Below are 25,697 nucleotides of genomic sequence, written 5' to 3'. Positions count from 1 at the left end.
TGACGTCGGAGTGGGAGGAGAGGTCACCAGCGCCCGGCGCTGGATTAAAGTAAGTAGCTGGGGTTTTAACTCCTTCAGCCCAGTGGGAGGGGAAAACGAGTTTGTTTTTCTGGCACTAGTGATCCTTTAAGTATTTTACAATAATTTTTTCCACCATGTCTCCTCTTCATTCTCATTTAAAATATGAAAGATTTAAACAAAATTGTACAATTAAACAAAATGTACACATTAATTTGATAAGTGCTACTCAACAGTACTGTAATCTTACTTGAATATTTTCTAATATATACACCTAATGTCCTTATTACAATACATGAATATACTATTTTTTTTTTTTTTTTACAGGATTTCAGAAAATAAGTCTGTTTTAGAAAATTGTAATGCAGTACTGAATATTATCAAGTTCTCACTACTGTGAAGTTCTATAAATTCTCAATTTTTTTGTCATCTAGACGGTTCCTAATTTACACTTGGCAAGAGTTGTGATAAATAAAAGCTCCGACATAAAATATTCATCGGAATGTTTTATATTACATTAGCACTAAGAGAGGATTATTAAGATAGTGTCAATTATGTTAATGTGAAATTATGATAATGTCCAGATGTTTCTTGTGTCACAATTATGGTTTATGGGATACAAATGCATCATTACTACAGCAAATTATTACTAGGATATATTGCTAGTATTTTTTTTATGGGGAAAACGCATAACAGACAGACAACAAATCCTGCAGTTTGTCTCAATTTATTTCTCCGTTTTGTTCTCTATAACGAGGTGGTTTCACGTCTACAGGATATTTGAAACAAGAGAATTATGACAAGAATAACAGAATTCAAATGTATCAAATTATTTTATTGTAATAACAATTAAAATATCACAACTAAAAAAACAAAATCATAACATTTGTTACACACATTTGAGGTAACTAAAAGTATAACAATTAAAAAACAAAACAATAAAAAAAAAATGTATATTTTTATATATTATATTTTTTCCTCCTTTAAATGTAGGTTGGCACAATTTGCTTGCAGTTAAAGGGACAGTGTGGTCACCAAAATAACTTTAGCTTAATGAAGCAGTATCGGTGCATATACCATGCCCCTGCAGTCTCACTGCTCAATTCTCTGCCATTTAGGAGATAAATCACTTTGTTTATGCAGCCCTAGGCACACCTCCCTGCATGTGACTTACACAGCCTTCATAAACAGTTCCAGTAAAGAGTCATCTAATTTGTACACCTTTCTTGATTGCAAATTCTGTTTAATTGAGAATTACTTCTTTGTTATTTGCTTGCTAGATCCTGTAGGAGCCTCCTTTATGCAATTAAAGTTTAATTTACAGAGCAGGATATAAAACCATGTAAAACCATTTTGTTTTCATGCAAGTTGTGTCAGTCACAGTCAGTGGAGGTGAGGCTAGGGCTTCATAAACAGAAACAAAGTGATTTAACTCCTAAATGGAGAATTGAGCAGTGGGACTTCAGAGGCATGATCTATACACCAAAGCTGCTTCATTAAGTTATTTAGGTGACTATAGTGTCCCTTTTAAGCCGGTACGTGCTTGATCACTTCTTTACAAAGACATTTTCATCAATTTGGAAATCAATATGTATAAAGATTTATTTTTCAGTTCTTTAATTTATTCCACAGTTTTTCCACTCAGGTGTATTTATTGCAGGAAGACATCCTTCGCTCCGTTGACTGTGCTAGTAATTTTGGATAAAAAAAGATCAATGCACTAATACATTTATAGCAGAACCATATAAGTAATGCCAGACAGCAAGCATTGCATGTGTTTTGCAATACTTAAACAATGTACTGTAACGGACTATGACATGAAGAATTGTAAACTTAGCCACATACAGTAATGAAAAGAAACCAATTATTTGGTTTCAGATTTGTACATTTAGATACAAGACAGAGGCAAACAATCAAGTGTTGAGAAACATATGAAACACATGTATTTTAATTCTCACATCTTTTATCTTTTTGGTAGGACATAATTCTTGTCGGTGACCAGTAGAGTTCATGGTTTGCTTTAGCCATTCCAGGCAGTGCACGTGTTGGAACGTAGATGTTAGAATAAAGTATTCTGATTGGATCAGCAACTAACATTACATTGTCATTGTGAAAAGTCAATTTGAAACAATTGACAACATCTCTTGGGGATCCAGGATCTTTTCCCGAGGTTTCCCAATTTCCTGACCCCTTGCTGATTCTACTGCATCAATCTTTTCCCAATCAGAAAAAGAGATAGGTTGGATTTCTGTGGAAGACAAAACGTACAAAGCAGTGTTCTAGTCAGCAGGCTTAAGAAATATTGAGTGATGTTTGAGTGTTCGAGAGATCACACTTACGTTTGAGTGAAAGTAATTTCTGTATGGCTGCAGCTCCTGGTCGGGACTCTGAACAGTTTAGGTTTCCTGATTTCATATCCTCCAAAATGGCCTGAGCGGTTTCAAAACCATCAGACATGGTAGTTGTGATAACACCAACAGGGCCTCTCTTCACCCAACCACTGCAGTACAAACCTGCAGAATGTGTTAAAAAAAAAATAGATATATATATATATATATATATATATATATATATATAAAAATAATTTATTATACACACAGGAAAAAAATAACAATGATACCTGTAAAAACACAACACTCACCTGGAGATTCCTTTACTCTGCCCATAGAGTTCGGTATCACTCCTTGCTTGGGGAGGAAAGGTACAGCTTGGGAGATGGGGATGCTTTTGTAACCAATGCTGCTAAGGACTAATCCACCAGATACATCCTCTACCTGTCCCGTAGGGACTGCTATAGAATTATCCCCAGTACCCTGTGCAACACAACATATGAAAAGATTGACTGGAGATCAGAGCATACAACTCGTTTTGCTAGGAGTCTATGACATAATTAGAACAGTCTCAAAGAGACACTTACTTCTATCCGTGTGACAGAAAGACGGACCCCAGCTGCTTTATTCCCATCTTTACTGGGTAGAATCTCAATGGGGCTCCTAAAAAACCGTAAGCCCCACTCTCTCTCAGCTACACTCCAACGGGTAGCATCCTTTTTAGTAGGCTCTTCCAAAGCAGACTTTACCAACAGTTCAGTGAGGCGTTTCCTAGGCCGAGGCAAGTCTAGGAGAGCAAAGTAACAGAGAGGAGAAATAGTCACGAAAAGAAGAAAAGTTATATAAAAAAAAAAAAAAAAAAAACCACTATACATGATAAACCATAATACAATGTTAACCCCTTAAGGACTGAGGCATGATGTACAAGTTATGATAAAAACAAAACGTAAACAAAACCTTGAATTTGCGCTATATGTCTGGTCAAGCGTAATTCACGTCTTTCCTATTACGTGCACCCACCCTAATCATATATAATTTTGTTCAGGAGAAACAGGGCTCTCATGTCACATAAAATATTAATATGAATAATGCAAAGAAAAAAAAAAAAGTGAAAAATGCAAAAAACTAATGTGAATGCTAATTTTGGCTAGTGTTTGTGACTAAGCGGCTACTAAAAAAAGACTGGATATACCCCATTTGCAATACCTTGGGTTGTCTACTTTTGCAAATGGTATGCCATCATGGGGGTAAATATCATTCCTGGGCTACCATACGCTCTCATAGGCAACGTAACCAATGAAGCAAATTTTTATGTGAAAAAAGTAAACTCAAGCCTTATATTTGACTAACTTTTGAAAACACCATGAAACCTGTACATGGGGGGTAATGTTTTACTCTCGATACTCCACCGAACAGGAAAGTTACAGGTTTAAATAAAGGGCTTGCGAACCAAATTCTCTGGACTTTCTGCCTGGGTTGTCAGGCAGGTCCCTCAAATTGTAATGAATAAAATTACATATACATACATATACATACATACATACATATACATACATACATACATATACATACATACATACATACATACATATACATACATACATACACATACATATACATACATACACATACATATACATACATATACATACATACACACACATACATACACACACATACATACACACACACACATACATACACACACATACATACATACACACACATACATACACACACATACATACACACACACACATACATACACACACATACATACACACACATACATACACACATATACACACATACACACATATACACACATACACATATATATATATATATATATATATATATATATATATATATATATATATATATATATATACACACACACACTATATGTTCCGGTTGTACACACAATTCCCTTTTTTCTGGGAAGATTTGGAATCCCGACCAGATTCCTATTGGCTAAGCACCTGACCTACCCACTATAGGTGCCCCTCTGCAGGTGACAACAGAAGAACAGAAATTGAGGAGAGTCTCTAAAAGCAGTTTAGGCTGTCAGTATTGCAGTTAGCAGGTTAAAATTAGTGTAGGACCCACTGATATTCGCGTACTGTGACGTAATGCTGAGATTAACACAATATGGCCATTTGGGGGAACTGAATCAGATTTGTTTTCCGGGAGACGTGATTTTAAGAAGCCTTGTAACATTTAAAGCTATATTTTTCTTTGTTGTGTGTGTACACTGTTCCACTCACCTTTAGTGATATCCCCCAAGCCCTGGTAGTCATTTGGGTCAAGTCTTGGACGAGTCCCAGGAAGATGAAGCATCTCTCGCAGTTCCTGAAAAAGGAAGTGCGATAATAATGATGTGCTGGGCATTTTGTATTGGTTTTGGAGTCTATCACAGTATAACTAGTATATGCAGAGCAAACCTAAGAAGCTAAAACAGGTTTAAAATGCTCCTGACATACAAATAAGGCATCAGAGTACCTTTAAGGAAATAGCATTTTATCTACACATTGTGCTAGGCTTATTCCAAAAAAAATAAACAAATATACAGACATTTCTAAAATAGGGGCAGTATAGAATATACCACACAATGAGATAGTTTGGACCAAATCATGGACTATTTCTGATCTTATTACAGTAAATGCCAAGTCTTTCACTCTCATTGGATATATTGTTACCATCTTCTCTGACCAATAATTTACACATTTATATAATTTTTTTTTTTAAAACAATGTAGTGGTTTGGCGGCATAGACTTATCTATGCAGTCTGTTGAGTACAAACATGGTTGTTTCTGAGAAATGGCAAGGTTTACATTTTGCCAGCAAGAGTGTCGGTAGTGGTTGTTATACAGCCACTAGAGACACTTGCTTATGAATATTTTAAATAATGTAACCCATTTAAGCCATTAGAGCATGCTACAGCAGCACTGCACGCCCTAATGATTTAGCCCTCCCTCCGGTCGGTGACCTGTCTGACAACCCAGGCAATCCCCCTCTATCCAACGTCGGCGATCAGCAGCACATGATCGCAGTAACACCTTGTCACCATGATCACTGTTACAATGTCAACAATTTGTAACACTGGCCATGGCATTGTCTCTGTCTCTCTATTCTCCTCACTTTGATCTGAGGCGAGAGAGAGGCAGAGAAATCATTGCCTAAACTGTGCTAAAAAGTAGAAAAAAAAAAAAAAAAAAAGTAAAAACCCCACAACTGATCATAGCACTAACCAGGTGATCAGTCTAATTAGGGTGATTAGTGTCTTGGTACTATTCTAGGGTAAAACATGTTTTCTTTTTTTTTGTTCCTTTTTGACAGCTGCAGCAGTTAATATTTTTTTTTAACCAATTTCCTGCTGCCTGGTCACTGTACATTACTGTATTAGTATGATCAGAGGGCTTTGTAATGCTTATTTCTATTAAAAAAAAAATACCTCTTTTAATGCTGGTCATAGCTGTTAGATCTGCTATCAGTAACATTATTTAAATGCTTGGGTTGGGTGTTGGGTTTTCTGTGCGTGTAATTGGGGAATGGATGGTAGTGTGTTTTATGCAGGCAGGCAAATTAATCCATTAGTGATATAGCTTAAATGAATGCCCCTAAAATGGCCATGACAATCTCACAAACAGTGACACTATGACAGCATCTCACATTGAGCCCCTAAGTGAGTTCTTCAGTGATGGTACCCCACCACCATCTACAAAGTGCTCAGGATGCCCTGTAGTGCCAGCGAAAAGCTGGGTACCCCCCAAACTTGACTGCCCCAGAAATAACCCCATTCATAGCTACATCTGGCATCACAACAGTAGATGTTTGCGAGACAGTAAACTATTTTAGAGTCTGTCGGACGACATATCTGAGCTGATGGTTGAGCAAACAACTAGTTTGCCAGCCAATATGTGTTCGCAAATCCGGGGTCTTATTACAGCAGAAAAAACATCTGGCACCCCCTGATGTTGCAGAAATAAAAACATTTTAGCAACTAACCCTAGTAATGGGTATTGTGAAAAAGACCAATATCAGGTCCTACTGGCATGAGCACCCCTTCCTGACTACTCTCTTTTCCTAGGAGTTATGAAGAGGGATCGCTATGAGAAAATGCTGCAATTCCTCAATTTAAACCAGAATGCCCTAGATTACCCATTGTTTGACAGGCAATATAAAATTCGGCCCCTTATCCAACTCCTGTCTGACAAATCTTACCAAAATTAAAAACCAGGACCAAAACATTTGAACTGACGAATCCCTTATGAAATCTAAAGGTAAACTGCTTTTAAAAACACTATATCCCATCGAAGCAATGATGGATATAGCATCCAATTCTATAAATTATGTGAATCCACTACTGGCTATACATGGGCATTTCAGATTTATCAAGGGATGGATAGTAGTCTTGAGCCCCAGAATGCTCTGATTCTTTGGGCACATATGGCACAATGGTGTGGGATTTGATCCTTGCCTTGTTAAATAAGGGTTGTCTATTGGTTGATAACTGTTATACCAGTATTCATTTATTTAAAATGCATTTTGTGTCAGAGTGTGTAAAACATGCAGAGTTTTCCTTGACAAGTGGCAGAATCAGTTAATTCTTCAGCTCTAAGCCAGGATGAGGTTCTGGCCCTTCGGTTCACAGATAAGAAAGAGGTTTACATGCGGCCTACAATGCACGAAAAAAGTGCAGTGCCAGTGTCTGACACAGGAAGAACTGAGCAGTTGGAAAAACCATAGTGTATTGTAGACTACAGTAAGTATACGGGGGAGTATACATGGCTAGTCAGTGTATACAGCCTTATGTAGTGAACAGAAAAAGTAGGACCCGGTACAAGAAAGTCGCTGTCTATTTATTCCAGCTTTCAATTTTCAATTCCTACGGGTTGCATAAAAAAAGCAGTCCTATTGAAGCCTTACCCATTTCTTGACTTTATGTTGCAACATTTGTAGATTGTATTTACCCAGTCCCCTGATCCGCCCTCTTTGGAATCAGAGGATGCCCAAAGAGTTTGTGGCAAGCACTTTTCTTCCAGAATCACGTCCACCCCACCCCCACCCTGTAAAAGGTTCCCCCAGAGAAAGTGTTGTGCTGCTCTGGGGCTTTAAGAAAAGAGTCAGACAGGACTCCAGTAACTACTGCCCCTACCTACCTTCCCCCTACATAACAGACTGTTTCAAAGTCTACGATACAGATCTGAGCTACTGAATCACTCTTTACGTGATTGTCAGTTTGATTATTCTGGATTTCTGAACTTGTCTTGCCCTCATTACCCTTTGTCAGCTGCTGGCACAGACTTATTGGCATGTTTTACCGACTACTCTGAATTTTGCATTCCCCTGTCCTTGGCTGGTCTCAGTTTACGTTAAGATCAGCCATTATAAAGTGGCTACACTAAACAATTCAAAATACTACATTTAGGATACTTGTTAAAATGGTATACCATCATGTGGGCAATTTTCATTCATTGGGTGCCATGTTCTCTCAAAAGCAACACAGCAATTTTATTTGTGTTGATGTTAAATACAACTATTGAAAATTTATTGCACTAACCCATATCGGATTTATAGAAATATCCTGTGAAAATGGAATTCATGTGTGTGAAAAAAAACAAAAGAAAATATGACCAACAAATGGGGCCAGCATTTGTGGTGGCTAGACCAAACAACTCAAATGACGCCATTTCAAATATCCTAGGTTGCCTACTTTTAAAAATGATCTGCAATCATGGAGGTAATTTGCTTTCCTGTGCTGCCATATTATCTCAAAGGAGACATAGGCACAGAAAAGCATTTTCAAATTTTCACGTTGGAAGGGGCATCTAATATACTTGGTCCTGTGACTTCACAAAAAAAAAAAAAAACTGGAATACGGGTATAAGGGAGTAACGATGCCAAGTAAAAATATTCAGGCTTTATTATTTATTATAATGAACATCAGGATTCTAATACACCCTGTGAAAATGGAATTTGTGTATGAAAAAAACATTAAAGTATAAAACACTAAATGGGGCTTGCATTTGTGCTAACGTGGCTAGACCAAACATCTCAAAACAGACCAGTTAGTATACTCTGGGTTCCCTACTTTTGAAAATGGTATGCCATTATGGTGGAAATGTTATTACCCAGGCTTCCAAACTCTCTCAAAGGGAACATAGGCCCAGAAAATCACTTCAAATTAATCTCTGAAATGAACATTGATTTGGCCCTGTTACTTCCCTAAAAACTTGGAAAACTGGTGCCCGAAATTATATCAGGATTTTAAAAAACATCCTTTAAAAATGGAGTTCATGTGTGTGCAAAACACAAATAAAGGTGAAGCCACTAAATGGGGCTTTTGTGATATAGGGGCTAGACCAAACATCTAGAAATATGCCATTTAGTGCACCGATTAAAGAGGGAGGACTAGCTGTTCCCAACTTGCAAACATGCTATCGTGCCATGGTGTTGGCTACCTCTATTCCACACTTCATTGACCAACCCCCTCCACAATAGGTTGAACTAGAAAATGAAATGCTTTATCCCCACACCATTACAAATCTCCTTTGGATACCTAAATCAAATAGACCAAGAATTACCCCGTTCACCTCTACACTCAACCTATTACTCTCAGTGTGGGACAGACACAAAGCAAGCTTAACCCAAACAACAAATTTGGCTATTGCGACACCGATACTGGCTCTCCCTTATCTTATCCCCACATGCCATGCTGCACCTTGGCATAAAAAAGGGGTGACCTACCTATATCACTTCTTTCAGGAGGACAAGATACTACAGTTTGACCACCTGAAAGAAAAATACAATATACCCCAAAACTCAAAATTTTCTTATTTACAACTGAGAGTAGACAACACAGAGGGGAGGACGCTCCTGACCTCTCAACAACCTCCCTCACAACCTTTCTCTATGCTACAAAATGCTGTCAGAACATCTCTCATACGCAGATTCATCACCGGCGAAACAATTGGAGCGAGAGCTGGCATGCTTGATAACCCCCTACCAGTGGAAATGTATAGTGAAAACAACAAAGGGTCTAGTTAAGTTCTCTACCCACTTAGAACGACACCGGAAACTACTATACAGATGGTACATGGTACGGGACAAACCACATAGCCTATACAAAACAACCTTCCCGATCTGTTGGAGGTGCAATAAAGAAAGGTACAATGCTACATGTGTGGTGGCAATGCAACACAATATGTGGTTTTTGGAAGGAGGTGATATAGGTAGGTCACCCCAACCCCCCCCCCCCCCCCCTCCCGGGCAACTCGGGATACAGGTGAGAGGCAGTTGGTGTGGATGTTGTGCCGTCTATCTGTGTCTGCACCTCCGCGGTAGCACGCGTGGGACACACAGTAGAGGCCACCTCCATGCCTTTGTATCCTGTTCTCGAGTCACATGCTGCGAAGTTTGGCGACGGTTTCGCCATCTCTCCACGCGGCATGTCCGGGATGTCTGAGACGCCTTGTTGGCTGTGAGCGTGAGATGGGAGCAGGTATTCCCTTTACCGTCTACGCACATGGCGCCCGCCATTTTAGGTGTGGCGGTCGGGCTCCCCAGCCTCAGTTGCAGCGTCACGGTCAGGGCCACAGAGTGAGGGCCGGGATCACCCCGTGCCCACCCCCGCCCCCCCCCGAAAGATCCATTTTAAAGAATCGCATGGCATTAATAGGAAAATATGCTTATATTAAATGATTGCAAAAGATGCTTGTCGACAGAGCATAATATACACAGGATATCAAGACTTAAAGTAGCTCTGTCACCTCATACTTACCTTCCACGGTTTCTCTTCCTCTTTCAGAATCTGCTCTTCTGTTTTTAAATGTCTGGTCTATTTCTCTTTAAAACAGAAGAGACTATTTTGTCTTATGTATTTTCCTATGTTTAAATTCATTTGTCAAGCGTAGGAAAAATACAAAAGAAGTCCCTACTTTGTCTGATATTTTAAAGAAAATGAGAAAATACCAACATATCCTTTAGAGGAAACAATAGGAGAAAGGACATTTTGAGGTGACACAGCCACTTTATATAGGACTTAAACAACATCTAATGCAAAGTTATCATGTCAAAACATGGATGTCATTTTGAAATGTACCTTTATTGTGAATGCCACTTGCAGGGGACCACGTCGCCCAATCAGCAAAACCCTTCTAACACGGCTTTGAATCAGAGCATCCAAGGCGCACTGTGTGATATCGGTCTTCTATTATGCAAATAAAGAACATAAGTTGAGTAGTGGTGGAAGGTAGAACACTGCAGACAGGAAAATGAGAAGACGCTTACCTTCAGTAGTTCAATTGGAGACAGAAGAATGCGGGCAATATCAAGAGCCACATTTCCCTGTCCTAAAACGATAGCCGTTTCACTGCTCAGGTCTGGATTAAGCTGTAAAAGAGAGAAGAGTCAGTTCTTCTTCAACATCTACATTCTAGAACCAATTTTTAATTATATTCTAACAGTGGAAATGCTCTAACCCAGTCAGATTTTTGCACTTGCCCATTTTTACTGCTTCCAACACATAAAATCCAAAAACTGACTGTACACTTGCTGCCTAATATATCCCACTCTTTCACAGGTGCCACTGTAACAATATAATCAAAGTTATTCACTCAAGTTACTCAATGCTTTCCTATGGGGAGCTTTTTTGACACTGGACTCCGTGAGGACGTCCAGCGTCAAATAAGTGCAATTTACCTAAATTATTATGCAACTATGAATCAATATTCCCTCATCTATACGGTATTCTAAGGAACCTTCTTTATTTTTTTCTATTTAGCTAAATTTCATTGACCAAACTAAAGCATCAATGATATCAAGGACAAACCAATTAGGCAAACTAATCTGATTGCCTATGCGCAACTATAAATATTTTATTAGCCACAAAGTAACCAGGAATATGCACTAAACATAATTGGTACAGCTTAAGAATCCAGTTTTAATATAACAGCAACAGAAGAGACATTAACTATTTAGCTTTGCAGGAGGGAAACTCACATGTCTGTTATAGGGAAGTCCATTGTACCAACCCACAAAATCTCTGGCAGCGTAAACTCCAGGCAAGTCTTCTCCCGGAATTCCCAGCTCACGCTTGTCTTCAGCCCCATAGCTCTACGGATAGAATAGTTTAGTAGGGGAGAAGTACGGAAAGTACTTCTAATTCCCACCTCCCCTCTGGCTGCTTACCAGAACAACAGCATGATAGGCTGCCTGCAATTCTTCCATGGTTACATCTTTCCCAATAGTCACGTTACCAAAGAACCCACATCGTTCAGACTGGGCAGTTTGTGTAAAGGTGTTAATGACGTTCTAGTGAGAAAAGATTGAAATATTGTAATAGGAACTGGGTAGAAAATGAGCGATGAGAGAGAGAAAAATAAATTGAGAAGTACAGAAAGATAAGCGGTGAAGCATTGAAATGGAACAGAAATACTCGTAAGCAAGTTAATTGTACAATATTACATAGTCTTATGTTCCTAATCATAGTAGGCAAGAATATCAAATAGGTTAAAAATAACAGATGGTAATTTGCCATTCCGTTCGATGAGAAGTCTGGAATGTGGGTTTATAGAAGTGGTTCCCAACCCAGCCCTCAAGTACCCCCTAACAATCCAGGATTTAGGGATTACCCAGTTATGTCAAATGTGTTTTTAGAAGAAGAAGGAGGAGGAAAAAGACAAACACTTTAGACACAACAGGGTAATGTGGAACCCTTGGTTTATAGTATAGTAAGAGTAGTGACTGTCTTCATATATGTCCTTTCATGGCCAGAGTTTTTGATAAAAATTCTGACATCATTATAGTCAGGTCTATAAAAGAACAGTAGACAAAGTAACATATTGTGTTCCCCTGACTTTCAGGACAAACATGTGCTTACCCTCCATTGAAGATCTCTCTCTGTTACATCAGTTAAACTATTCCATCTTAAGATGCTGGTTATTTTATAAAGAACATAAGACTGCGTATTAATATTTTTGGGTGATATAGAAAGATATTATGGCGAGCCATTTAAAGAACAAAGTGTATACATAAAGACGAATTTCAAATCACCCATAACATATACATTTCTTACATTAGTTTTAAGGCAGGTTTATGGAGGATGAAGAAAATATTACACGTAAAACAAAATAAGACAAATTTAGTACAGTGCATTAAAGAGGAGCAGAAAATTCATTATTTTATATGCTTTAAAATCAAAAAGACACAGTAATGTATCAGGATGCAGCAGGTACAACAGATCTCTGGAGGAAGACCTAACCAAAACCTCATCTCCACCAGCTGTATTCTCACACTTCACATCATCCACCAAGACTTTGCCCCCAAATTTCATGTGACTCCACCCTTGTTAACATCCATATGTGTGGGAGGGACAGCTTTATTTCTCGGACAGAAAATGAGGTGAACTTTTCATGAAATCGTTAAATAATCCCCTTTAGAATGAATATGTCATGAGCCATTTTTTCCAAATTAATACTTGGTTGCAGGTCAGCTGGAGAATACTTTAATACATGAAAACTGCGGTTTAAGGGATACAGGTAGAGCAGCTGACCATTGGCACCTATGGCATTGAAGAATAGAAGGAACCCCATTACTGGTTCCTTCTTGGTTAATAGGGGATCCTGGTCACCCATTGGTGTCAACAGATTTATTTAACCCCTTAAGGACCAAACTTCTGGAATAAAAGGGAATCATGACATGTCACACATGTCATGTGCCCTTAAGGGGTTAAACTATCTGACCCAAGGCTGTTTGAATGACCAGCAGCCAAATATTGCAAATGCCTTTCATTTTGCTAGCAAGAAGCCGCAAAGTTTACTTTTGCAAGTGTGCCTTGTAATAAAACCGATCAGAGCGAATTTGGGAAGATTTCAGCATTTGATAAATAAATGTTAAAGTGGCACTGTCACCACACTGCAAAATGAGTTTTTCATGAAAACAGAATCTTTATGAAATACTTAGAATTTCAGTGAAATTCTAACACAGTCAAGAGATATACAGAGACAAAGTAGGGGAATACTTAATATTAAGATTGTGATGTACAGGCATACCCCACTTTTAAGTACACAATGGGACCAGAGCATGTATGTAAAACGAAAATGTACTTAAAGTGAAGCAATACCTTTTTTCACTTCCCAATGCATGTACTGCATTGCAATAGTAATTTACAGGCAAATCGGATACTGCAACTGCAGATTTCCAGTGATTTGATTTCCAGTGGGCTTTAATTCACGGTTCGCCCAAACTCCTCCCCCGCCGACGTCATCTGGCGGGGGAGATCTATTGCGCATGCGTGGCCGCCAGCGGGGTGAGACCTAATGCGCATGGGCGGCAATGCCGTGCACGCGCATTAGACCTTCCCATAGAAAAGCATTGAAAAATGCTTTCAATGCTTCCCTATGGGGATTTTAGCAACGCAAAATCTGTGCTAGAAACCCGGAAGAGCCCTCTAGTGGCTGTCTAGTAATCAGCCACTAGAGGAGGAGTTAAGCCTGCAAAGTAAATATTGCAGTTTATGAAAACTGCAATATTTACAGTTGCAGGGTTAAGGGTAGTGGGTGTTGGCACTGGATGGCACGGATTGCAGAATATGGACAATGTAGAGGCAGAACTGAGCTGCTACGGGCGAGAATAGAACCTTCCATTTCCTGTTCACTCGCAGACAGGAAAGGCGCGGGAATGTCTGTACTCGCGAGGCACATACACTCTCAGGTATGTCTGTACTCGCGAGTGTACTTAAAGTGAGTGTATGTAAAGTGGGGTATGCCTGTATATTTAACTACACCACCTCTGCATTTTTATTACATATCCTGAATACTTCTCAAGCACTACTACACCCAAAAGCAAGCAAGGATTGTACCACCCAGGCCATATAGCAGAGCTGATTTTCAGTCCTGGAAATTTTAAGTGTGACTATACTATGCCATTGGACCCTTTTTCTCTTGTATCACCTTGGATCGCCCTTGAGTCTCAACTTCGATTTTTTTCTAGAAACTCTCTCCTTGTCATGAAACGAACGACTAAATTGCATGAATGACAATTTGTCCAAGAAGCAATGCAGTTGTCATTACTGTTGTTGTGTTTTGCATTCAGGCGTTCGGCATTCTGCAGATAAATATGAATTTCCAAGCCTAATATTCCCAGCACACTTACATCCTTGCTCCTTCCTAGGAGTCACTAAAAGCACAGTAGTGGTATGGATTCCCAGCTGAACACACCTGTCTCCCTTGCAGCACTGTGTAATGCCAAGTGAAAACCATTATGGATCATTCTCAATGCCCACAACGAGGTGCAAGTGGATTCAGAGGGTATGACAGCACACACGGCTCCTGCTCTGTTAATCCCCAAAGAGTGAGGAAACAGAGACAGGTTTGTACGTCAAGGAAAGCTTGACATATTAAATACAGCTTTAGAACCTCATTGCAAAATACGCTGCAAAAATTAACTTGCAGGGGCTTAATTTCCACTAATCAACCAAATGAAGGTACGTCCTGTATAAGCCACTGTTTGGTATCGTGGTTTATTATGATGTATCCAGAACCCTCATAGCATGATTTTCCTATAACACATGGTTTGTCTTTATATGTCACACGCACACATACATACCTAGATAGAGACACACACACATTCCCATCAGATGACAGTGAAAGAACAGCTGCCTGACCTTTGGCTGTTAACCCTTCTGATGAGTTACACATGAGATCCTAGGATATCTGTCACTTTCTTATCAGCGAGGCCATTCTAGCAAAGCATGCTGTTCAAGGACTTCATTCTCTTATCTCACATAGGCAGCCTTTCCAATCTGATCCCAGTACTAAGCTAGAAATGATTCGCATCAGGACTCATCATGTCTTCAAGGAGATGCACAGAATTAATGTATTTTTTTTTCCTTTTTTAAAACACACAGAAAGCACTTAAATGAAGATTTATGAAGGTAAAAATTCTGGGGCTTGACTCGAGTAGTAAATAAGGAGCAGTCGACATGGTTACCACTAGAATGTCTCCATGTGTAGCACTTTCCTCCCAGAATAGCACCTGTTCTGCTTTGATACATCTCCCCCTTAACTTTAGATTAATATCCTCATTACCATAATGTAATAGGCCAATAAATGTACTGATGACACTTGTTATCCAACCCCTCCATCATCTTGAATGCTTTAACATTTACCATAACACAAGTGTTTAGTTTAGCTTTTCTTAATTTTACAAATTTGAATTAACTATTAATAACCTTCACTGATCATTTTGTAAATTAACTTCATCATGCTGAACACTTATGCAAGCTTCCACCTCTTGCATATGTAAAAATAACTCCGTGTTCAACATTGTTATTGTCATCTGTTAAAAAGTGCCTTTCTAAACGATACGCGAAGGATGCCTACGATATATGGTCTTGTGTGTGCAGTATCTATGGTCGATCCCAACTTGGTAATCTGTAAAGTAAAATCAATAATGGAGATATAGAAGCAAAGAGGAATAGCCATTTCTCTACAATGGTAGCTGGGTTAAGTAGTGCATTGAAGTAAGCAATTAATTGAAAACTGAATAACAAAATTAGGACTTAAATAAAATTAACAAAATGCTTATTTGGAAAAATGCTCCAACTCGACTGTAGTTACAGTTTTGCTATTTAAGACAAAAGCATGTTTAATTTGGTTTGCAATTTATGACAATTTGGTGTTTTGTGAATATTTCCACTTACCTTCGAAGTATCTTCAGGTGTTGGTGAGATTATCCCAATATGAAGCTCTGGGCATGCATATGTGTTAAAGGCCATTGAAGTTGCAAATTGCCATAAGTCAGCAACTTATGGCACATGTGACATGCATAGCACAATGTGCCAGAGCAAAACAGGCTCTAGACTATCAGGAGAACAATCTGCATTGTCGCACATAAATATGCCCTGTTTCCACTGAGCGGTACGGCTGGGGTCCGTATGGTCTGGTATGCTATTTTGAGTGTTTCCATTATGAAAGTGGCCCATACAACCAAACCAAACCGCATCATTCCTGGGCCCCCTTCAGATGTAGGTCCATAGGAAATGGTACGGCACGGTTAGGGCGAAGCTACTGGCATCACACTATACAATCCATTGATTGGCGGACAAGAAAACGTCAACGCTCACGACAAATGACACCCTAGGCATTTGGTCTAAACCCCACATGCCCCCTGGCGGTCCGACTTGCAGTGAAAACGCTCACCTGAATAGGCTGGACCATTCTAACCCTTCTGAATCATACCACTCAGTGGAAACGAGGCATTACAGAATTACTTGGAAATCGGCACTGGACAATCTCACAACCTGCCCTTAACCTGTGCTCCACTGGACAAAAGGGCAGCTACCCACACTGCTAGATTAACAGAGCTTCAGAAGGAGTAACAAACACAACACCACTGACAATCCGCATACATGCACAGCACCTCATAGGCAATACCACAAGCAGCACCACACATATACAAATCACCAAACACACAATCTGACATATCCACACACACACACACAATTCAATAAGCATCCCCCATACACAGACCACATTCAAAGGTATCCTACACAAAACCACAAACTACTCATGAACATATACTCAAATACAACGCTACAAAGCAACTGCGCAACACCTAACAAAATACACAATCAGAATATGGCAACACATCAGAGCCAAGGGACTTCAAGATCATTTTTTGGCACAGTACTACTAGAGTCCACATGCACAGGACCACAGGTAATAAAAAAAATAAACAAAAAATAACATTTATATTGTATTCCTGCAGTCACACCAGGACAGCTTGGACTATGACATAAATAGAAAAAGAAAAGGAAAAAAAATTAACTCACTTTTACTTCAGGATGATCGGGTGCAACACCAAAACGGACTAAACCAAAAGGCACTGGCAATTTTTCATAGATATCCACCAGAACTTCTGTATGATGCTGACAGGGCAGAAAAAAAAAGCACATATAAGAATATAAATAAAATGCACTTGGGAGCAGAAGATGAAGAAACAATATCAAATAAATTAGTTATTGATTTAATTCTGGTAACAAGCTATTACAGGGCCCCAACCCCCCAACCCCCCTCCACCCCCCCCCCCCCCCCAAAAAAAAAAAAAAACCCTGTACTTTATTAATGAAATATACTTTTACCCCAGAGGTTAACAAAAGTAACAATTACAGCTATTCCAATTCAACAAAGACATGAAAAACATCTGCAGAGGAGAAGATTAAAAAGAAAGCAGGGAAAGAGCTGGCCCCCTATAGCCCCGCAGATAAATACATATGATACCTTTAGTAGATGTTGTGCAGTATAGAATCCAGCTGGCCCACTGCCCACTACACAGACCCGTGGTGGGTGAGGGACTGAGGAAAAGGGTCTGTGCACATCTAGAAAAATAACAGCAAGGACAACTAATATTAGAAAGGAAATTCTACAATGTTTTTTTTGTTTATTTTCGTTTTAAAAGAACATAAAATCGATAAATTAAAGGGACACTATAGGCACTCAGACCACTTCAGCCCATTTAAGTGAACTGGGTGCCAACTCCCATCACCCTTAAAGGGAAACTCCAGTGCCAGGAAAACAATCCGTTTTCCTGGCACTGGAGGGTCCCTCTCCCTCCCACCCCCCAATCCCCAGTTGCTGAAGGGGTGAAAACCCCTTCAGTGACTTACCAGGGGCAGCGACAGGTCCCACGTCGCTGCTTCCTCCTCCCCCGCCGCTCCTCCTTCTGCATACGTCGGCCGGTGGGCGAGACTGATCTGACTGAGCATTAGCGCACCCCATAGGAAAGCATTGAAAATGAATTTCAATGCTTCCCTATGGGGAATAGAGCGATGCTGGAGGTCCTCACACAGCATGAGGACGTCCAGCGACGCTCTAGCACAGAAAACCTGTGCTATGAAGCAGGAAGTGTCCTCTAGTGGCTGTCTAATGGACAGCCACTAGGGGAGGACTTAACCCTGCAAGGTAATTATTGCAGTTTTAAAAAAAACTGCAATAATTACACTTGCAGGGTTAAGGGTAGTGGGAGTTGGCACCCAGACCACTCCAATGAGCCGAAGTGGTCTGGGTGCCTGGAGTGTCCCTTTAACCCCGAGCATGTAATTATTGCATTTTTTTGAAAAATAAATATTGTGGACTTCCCTGCTAGGATTAACCTGGGACTTCCAGGTGCTTAGACGATGCTGGACGTTCTCCCGCTATGCACAATGACTTCCAGTGTCGCAGGAATCCCCATAGGGAAGTATTTAATATTGCTTTCCTATGGGGAAATCTGTATGCGAGCATGGCCATTAGGTCTGCCCGCCGGCGGCCGGGAAGGAGTGTGGGCGGAGCTGAGCAAGTGCTGGACCTAGGTAAGTGACAGAAAGGGTTATTAACCCCTTCTGCACCACAGGGGTGTGCCTTGACAGAAGGGGAAGCTATGGTGCCAGTGGCACCCAAGACCCCCACGGCCATATCTGATGACCACCCCAGACACGCAACAACGCCCAGACAGGGCATCGGCTGACCCATACAACCAGAGACTCACAGAGACTTTCAGGCCGTACCGAGCTGAGACACTGGCGAACAGTGCCAAGTTGTCCAGAGCAAGGTAACAATGCCTCATCCCACCCAGGACTAGCAGCTACGCAAAAGCATGGCCGTACCCAGTTAATTTTGAGCCAGTCCAATTTGCTTGCACTGTTATTTTCTGGTATCACCACAGTCCTATATGATGTTATGCTTATTATTATTTAGATTTGCATTTACTAGATAGGGCAACGCAAGCCTCTCACCTGACAGAGCTAAGCAAGCGACTTATATGCTTAAGAAACGCTTCGTTAATTTTGATATTACAACGCTAACACACCGTAGCTCCAGACTACAGTAGCTTCTCAGAGTAAATGTAGCCTGCCTAGACCAAGCCTGAAGCAAGACAAGCCTTGTTTAATCAATAGAAGTGTTTATGTTTCTTTAAGCGATATAACCTGCAAGACACCCCCAAAACCTTTAAAGTGTGCATGTTCCTACAAATGTCTAGCTAGTCTAAAACTATAAAATTGTGCTTATATACTCGTGTACCTCAATTGTTTGCAAACTGTCAAACCTGTGGACTGCCGTTGGGGTACTCTACATGTCTGTATGTACTATCTGTATGCACAGCAAAAATATATATATAAAAAAAAAAAAAAAATAGAATAAGAAATACACATAAGCAAAAGGACTCAATAATACATAATAAAGGAGGATTATAAAGAAAGAAAAAAAAAGTAGGATGTCTAAAAGAATGCAGGAAAAAAAAGGTAAAAAAAACCCTTGAAGTGGGACCTCAAACAGCCACGTTGTGCAGACAATACAAGAGACATTAGTAATGCAAGCATAGTAGCTGATTTTATTTCTTTTAATGAGGGGATAAAGGGTATACGGTAAGTTAAATACAGGTATAACATTTTAACATGTGAAGCATTTCAAGCAAATTTGGATCTAAAGGTGGCAGTGTTATGAAGAACATGGGTAGCCCAGACATCATGATCTTGGGACCTTCCTGCCCTCCTTTCACATTTTATTTATATTTCAGTTTTCCTCTTTTTTTCTCCCCATGTGTACCTCTAGAAACATGAGTAGTATTAACAGTGTAAATATATGGGGAGAAAAGAGGTATTTTTAATGGATAAAATAAAAGCAAAAAAATAAATAATAAAAAATAAACAAAAAAATTTAAAAGTTTACTTTATATAATACAGTTACGTGTACTAATTAGGTTATATATTATAAATTATAATCACTTGTATTGAGGGAACATTTTTAGGAATGAATTGGTTATACTTTCTTTCCTAGTTAATAAGGAGGTGTCTGTCACTTTAAACAGATTTGAATGAATTATATAATGCTGTATGACATTGTTACACATATTTTTGAAATATAAGTTTAAGTTTTACAGGAACTAGTTTAATAAGGTTGCTGTATATTTTATATACTAATTTATTTTTCTTTCTTCATTTAGAGATGAATTATATTTGGTTTATTAATCATTCTTTGACTCAGTCGTTTTTTTTTTTACTTGTATTGATGGCTCCTTGTTGATGTGGCTAAGATAGAATCATTGAACGTATGTGGAACGCATTTGGAACGCACGTGGAACGCAAATGGAACGCGGAAGTGAAGGACGACGTCCACTTCCGGTTTCGGCTTCTTTAGTGAACGCGCCCAATTTGAATCATCTAAATGCCGAAAATATCATCAGCTGGAGGATATCATCCCTGGACCAATGAAGAGCTGGCCACTGGACACCCCCACATCATGGACCAATGGGACACTGGGATTAGCCCTATTTATAGAGATTTTGTTAAGGGGAGAGTAGGATGTATTATTTTTTACAATCTATATTGTTTGTGATTTCTTTTACTGTGCGGTCCCTGATGAAGTTCTTGTCTGAACGAAACGCGTTGGACCTATTGCTGCACTTTTACATTTTATTCTTATGGTGTTTTTTCACCTTTTTAAGAAAATAAAATTATTGATTCTTTTCACTACTACTCACCTGGAGTCCCATGTTCCATTGGCTGCTCGACACTGATAAGGGAAACCACCATTCCCCCATATCATCTGGGGAGGCACCTTATTGAATGCTCTTCTATTTCCATCATCTTGTGAGTGCATCCATTTAAAGCGCACAATTCATTGTATATACTGTATCACACTATTGTGCTTTTTCTTTATATGTTCTCTCTATAGACTGTACAGCCGTATCCCATTTCTGTTTGTGGTTCTAGGAGTACAGTATTGGCTGCACAGTGACACTTCTGGTAACTTTATGCACAAACCTAAATAGCAATTTGTCCATTGATCAAAAACCCATTCACAGATCTACCAGTCCAACAAATCACAATGTGTATATTGAGCCCTATTGTCCCCATTTGACCCTAAACTAAGGGACAATGCCATTAGTCTGCTAACACCATAAGCACAACATGCAGTAGTGATTATGGTACTTGGAGTGTATATTTAAATGGAAGCCAGCCATGTCCACAGGAAGTACCAGTATGCTATTCTATCGCGAGTTAAGAGGAGGAAACAAGCTATAGGTTTACATCCATAGTAGGTGACACACTGGTTCGCCACACGTATATTTGGACAGTACCTCTGAAGAATTACATTTAAAAGAATGGTGACTAGTTTCCGACTTGGTATCCAGCCCATGTCCCTTTACAGTGTATGTCCCTTCCTTCTACCACTAGGTACAAGTTACAAAGTATTAACAGTTAGCTCTTTTGCATTGTTCACTGCCCATAGCTTGTTAAAGTACCTGCAGACTTTGAAAGGTGGGAGAATGAAGACGTTACAAAGTACAATGGTATTTTATGAACACACACATTGTTACTTGCCAACTTCAGTTGTATAATTTTAAAATCCCAATGGCAGAACTGAGGATAACAGATTTTTTATCTGGAAAAATTCAGTCAACTCACTTATAGACACACATGAATTTTGGAGTTGAGTTTAGTAAATAGCACACAAAAGGATAGAGAATCAATTAAAAGGCCAGGAGCACATAGCCATGGTGCAGGATGCCTGGGCTATATTAGGTTCTAGAGTTAGGCCATTGTGTCAAGCCACTTAAAGGGAACCTATAGTCCCGAAAGTGACTATAGCTTTTTGAGACTTTAAAGGGACACTATATTCACCAGAACAACTACAGCTTAGAGAAAAGGAAGTGTTTACGTTACAGCATAGGGACACCTCCAGTGGCCACTCCTAAGATGGCTGCTAGAGGTGCTTCCTGGTACTGTGTTGCACACTGTGTAGCACTAACATTCAGTGTCTCCACCCTCTGCACGATGACACTGAACTTTCCTCATAAAGATGCTTTGCTTAAATGCATCTCTATGAGGAGATGCTGATTGACCAGGGTGGTGCTTTGCTCTGTAAAGTGTGAGTGTTCCATTTTTATTGTATCACTGTTATGTTTATGTAAACAGGTTATACCATGGTTCCTCTGCTTTCTTTATGTTATATAGGGCCCTGCTATGAAAAGGACCCACTACATATACTTTTTTTAAAAAAGTTAACTAATAGTAATCACTGTGTGCGCTTTAACACTTTTTTTGTGGTATTACATCTGGTCTATGTTAAGTGTACTTGGTGACAATACACTTGAAGTGTTTTCTTAGGCTGCACTTGGATTATTATTTATTTGGAGCGCCATACACCCCTTGCAAATTTTTCCTATTCAAAATTTAATCATTGCAGTTTATAAATAAAAAAAAAATGGCAGGAGCAATATACCCTTCATTGGTGGGAGATATGGATTGAATGGGGAAGGTGGGAGGCATTGGGGTCCCTATTCCCCCACTTGCACTCCTTCTTGCCTACTACAGCCTCTAAACCCCCCTTTTGCACCCCATGCCCCAACCCTCATTCCCTTACTACAGTTCTTAAACCCCACTCCAGTTCCAATCCTTCCCATTACAACCCGTCTCCTCGAATTGCAGCCCATAACCCCACACTACAGCCCCTTTTCCCAATAACAGCCATCCATCTACATTAGCCACAACCCCCCTACTACAGCCCTTATCCCCCACATTTCCTAAACCCCAATTACAGCCCATACGACCCCATTACAACCCACCTCCCAAGATTAGGGTCTGGATCCGCCCCTGCCACATCTGGCACTCCAGGTAGATTCTGGGCTTTGGAGAAACTGAGAGTGCAAGTGACAGATGTGGTGAGAGTGTGACACAGCGCACGTCCTGATTGGACTCTCTCTCTTACTACGTCTGTAAAGCCCGCCTACCGAGAAAAGGAAGACTTTGTGATAACTAACCTATTAGATTTCTCGGCAGGCGGGCTTTACAGTCGACCTCTATCTTCAATGTTTGTGGAGGGGGGGCACAGTAGCCACCTCCGTGATATTAGTTTTTACATGTTGGGTTGTCTGAAGATTTATTTTATTTTTGCATTAGTTTTTCAGACATTTTGTAGCTTTTAAAACTTATACACAGTCTGGTTCACAGTTTTGTCAACTGGACTGTGTGCTGTAATTTTAAAGTCACCACACCAAACAAGTGAGTTTGTTTCTGTACTACGTGTTGCTGAAGTTATACACCACTTTGGGAATAAAGACACGATGTAAGGCGTACATTAATAAGATTGTTTAATGGGGCACCAACCCTTGCACGTCCAGACAGGGAAAATGCAAAAACTCTTAGTTAATCATATTGGTCTCAATGTTTAACACTTAACCGTTGCAAACCTGGAAGAGGTGAATACAATCCCTGTAAAGTTCAGATGTAAAGTGAGATGAATACATCTATGGTACAGATCATTCCATATTGTGATGAATAAAGAAAGTCAGGTAAAAGATCAAGGTTCAAAGGTTTAAACTTAAATGCAACTTTGTAGCATGTTTTTAAATATATAAAGTAGTATTAATAAAGACAACTTTACACCATATAAAAATAGCTCCAACAAATAAACCATGGTCCGCACACAAACAAAATTATTAGACGTTATAAACAAAATTGTAACAGGCCATCACAGCATTCATATATCCACAAACACAGGTATACATCATTGCCAGATTTTCATAAACAAAGTGGCAGAGAGAAGGGACAGGGGCTGGATATCAAGACGGCGACCAGTCACCATTCTTTTAAAACTGCACAGCAACAATAAACACATTTATACAATTCCACAGTAATGTTCCATGTGATATCGGGGAATGTAGGATCTAAATCACACTGTGCAATAATTCCACCATAAAGGAAATTTGAAAAGAAAGAGGATTGTCCCTCTGTAGTGCTTTGTGTCTCCTACAGATGTCCAGACTTCTATCATTTTCAGTTAACCCTTGCAGCCATTTCTTTTCCTTAACCATAGGTAAAATAGGTACAAACTGGACCCCCTGCCTGTTGGAGAACTATTGGATTTATGGATAGACAGGTTCTAAAAAGTTGTGGAATCAGCATGTACATCCCATTGGTTGCCATGGTTACATTCCCACCTTTAGAACTTTGCCCCAGAGTTACTCTTTATACACAAGGCTCCAACTCCACTCATGGTTTGCAAAGAATCAATGGATCTGCAGTTTTAAAATATCTATAGATTTTACTTTTTTCCCCTCTTAATTGCCTTAAAGTGCCCAGAGCAGCCCTTTTATAATATACATTATAATCACCAGCAGTGTCCCTTTATACAGAGTGCTCTCAGGAGGAACATGTCAGAATAAACCTGTTCTGCAGAACTCACCCACATTATGCCGGGCAAACAACTGACAGCGACCTGACAGTAACAGCCGGCGTGACAGACCCCACATCCAGTTACAACGCGGAGACATTTCAAATCATTAGGCCCCTTCCAAAACCAGGGGCTGGATTGAATACCACGCCCCCTAGGCTCCTCCTCTGTCGGCATAAACCAGAGCGTTGGGTCGGTCTGACCTCCAGCCCGATCCAGTGTAGTGTCTTCCCTTCCATCCTTGAAACCGCGCCCACTAAACGACGCGTTGGTTTCCGCCCACTTGTTCGATGTGTGGGCGTCCTTAGACGGCGCCCTGTCTGCGCATGCGTATTTGTTGAGTAAAAGCTAGGTTTCTCTCTTACTTTTTGTCCATCTGGTAGATAGATGGGGAAAGTAGTGGGGACGTTGCTCTGCACCGGCCCTGGCCATTCTGCAGCCCCGTGCAAAAGCTTCACCCAGACCAGCCTCAAAGTAGAAAAATCATAAGGTGGTTATCATATGGTGGGTAGGTTTCTCATTGCAATAAATACCAACATTTTCTGAGAAAGGGGTCAGAAAAAAATTAGGACAGGGTGATTAGGAATGAGTATTTGGCCGGTAGGTAGAAATTAGGACCTGGGCAGGTGAGAAGTTTTAGTAGCAGCAATAGCAGAACTAATGAGAGGTACCAGGTGCAATCATTTTTTGAGTCTCCCTAAAAATCAGGAGTGACCCCCAAAAAATAGATCAGGAAGCTGAGATTCAACCATTTGCCCATCTTTGCAGGGTTATATTTGTGTGTAATGTGTTTGAATGCAGGGTTGCTTTTGTATAGAGCAGGGCTTCCCAATAAATATTTCCCATGGAACCCTTTGACATAGTGTAGCAACATCGTGGAACCGTGAAACTAATAATGAACAATAGGGCCAATGACAAATTATACATCCCGGACAGGGCTAACTCCAATTAGAACAGTGTTTAAAAAGATGCTTGGTATCCAGCCCAATTAATCCTCATGTTAAGTTTTAGCTGGCCGTGGCTGACCTCCGATCCGAGGCAGTGTTCCTGACTGTCACTAGGTAGGTGCAGATCACCATGAATAAGATTCTCCAATTCCATGGTAGGGGGTTACCCCTAACTTTTAATATT

General features: G+C 39.9%; 1 protein-coding gene across 1 annotated transcript; it reads right to left on the bottom strand.

Annotated features, from left to right (window-relative positions):
* Positions 1-979: 979 nt before the first annotated feature.
* FDXR (ferredoxin reductase) lies at positions 980-24,833 on the bottom strand. The gene is made up of 12 exons (XM_063425430.1): positions 24,579-24,833; positions 17,634-17,731; positions 17,186-17,281; positions 11,542-11,664; positions 11,353-11,466; positions 10,642-10,743; positions 10,454-10,561; positions 4,616-4,700; positions 2,936-3,135; positions 2,660-2,831; positions 2,358-2,531; positions 980-2,266 (listed from the first exon to the last, which is right to left on the bottom strand). Exons 1-12 carry the CDS (start codon positions 24,664-24,666, stop codon positions 2,136-2,138), a joined length of 1,491 nt encoding a protein of 496 aa, XP_063281500.1. The 5' UTR covers positions 24,667-24,833; the 3' UTR covers positions 980-2,135.
* Between the last annotated feature and the right edge of the window lie 864 nt (positions 24,834-25,697).

Source organism: Pelobates fuscus, chromosome 6 (genome assembly GCF_036172605.1).
Source record: "Pelobates fuscus isolate aPelFus1 chromosome 6, aPelFus1.pri, whole genome shotgun sequence".
In the NCBI taxonomy this organism is placed as follows: domain Eukaryota; kingdom Metazoa; phylum Chordata; class Amphibia; order Anura; family Pelobatidae; genus Pelobates; species Pelobates fuscus.
Note: the sequence above shows the minus strand (reverse complement) of the source record. Positions and strands in the feature narration are given on the sequence as shown.

What these genes read in the sequence shown, in the direction of transcription:
- FDXR (XM_063425430.1), bottom strand. Translation starts at nt 24,666, where the DNA reads ATGTCTCCGCGTTGTAACTGGATGTGGGGTCTGTCACGCCGGCTGTTA. An exon ending in CTTGGGGGATATCACTAAAG is followed by an intron (nt 3,136 to 4,615) that starts GTGAGTGGAACA and finishes TTGCTCTCCTAG; the next exon opens with ACTTGCCTCGGCCTAGGAAA. An exon ending in GAAATTACTTTCACTCAAAC is followed by an intron (nt 2,267 to 2,357) that starts GTAAGTGTGATC and finishes TGTCTTCCACAG; the next exon opens with AAATCCAACCTATCTCTTTT.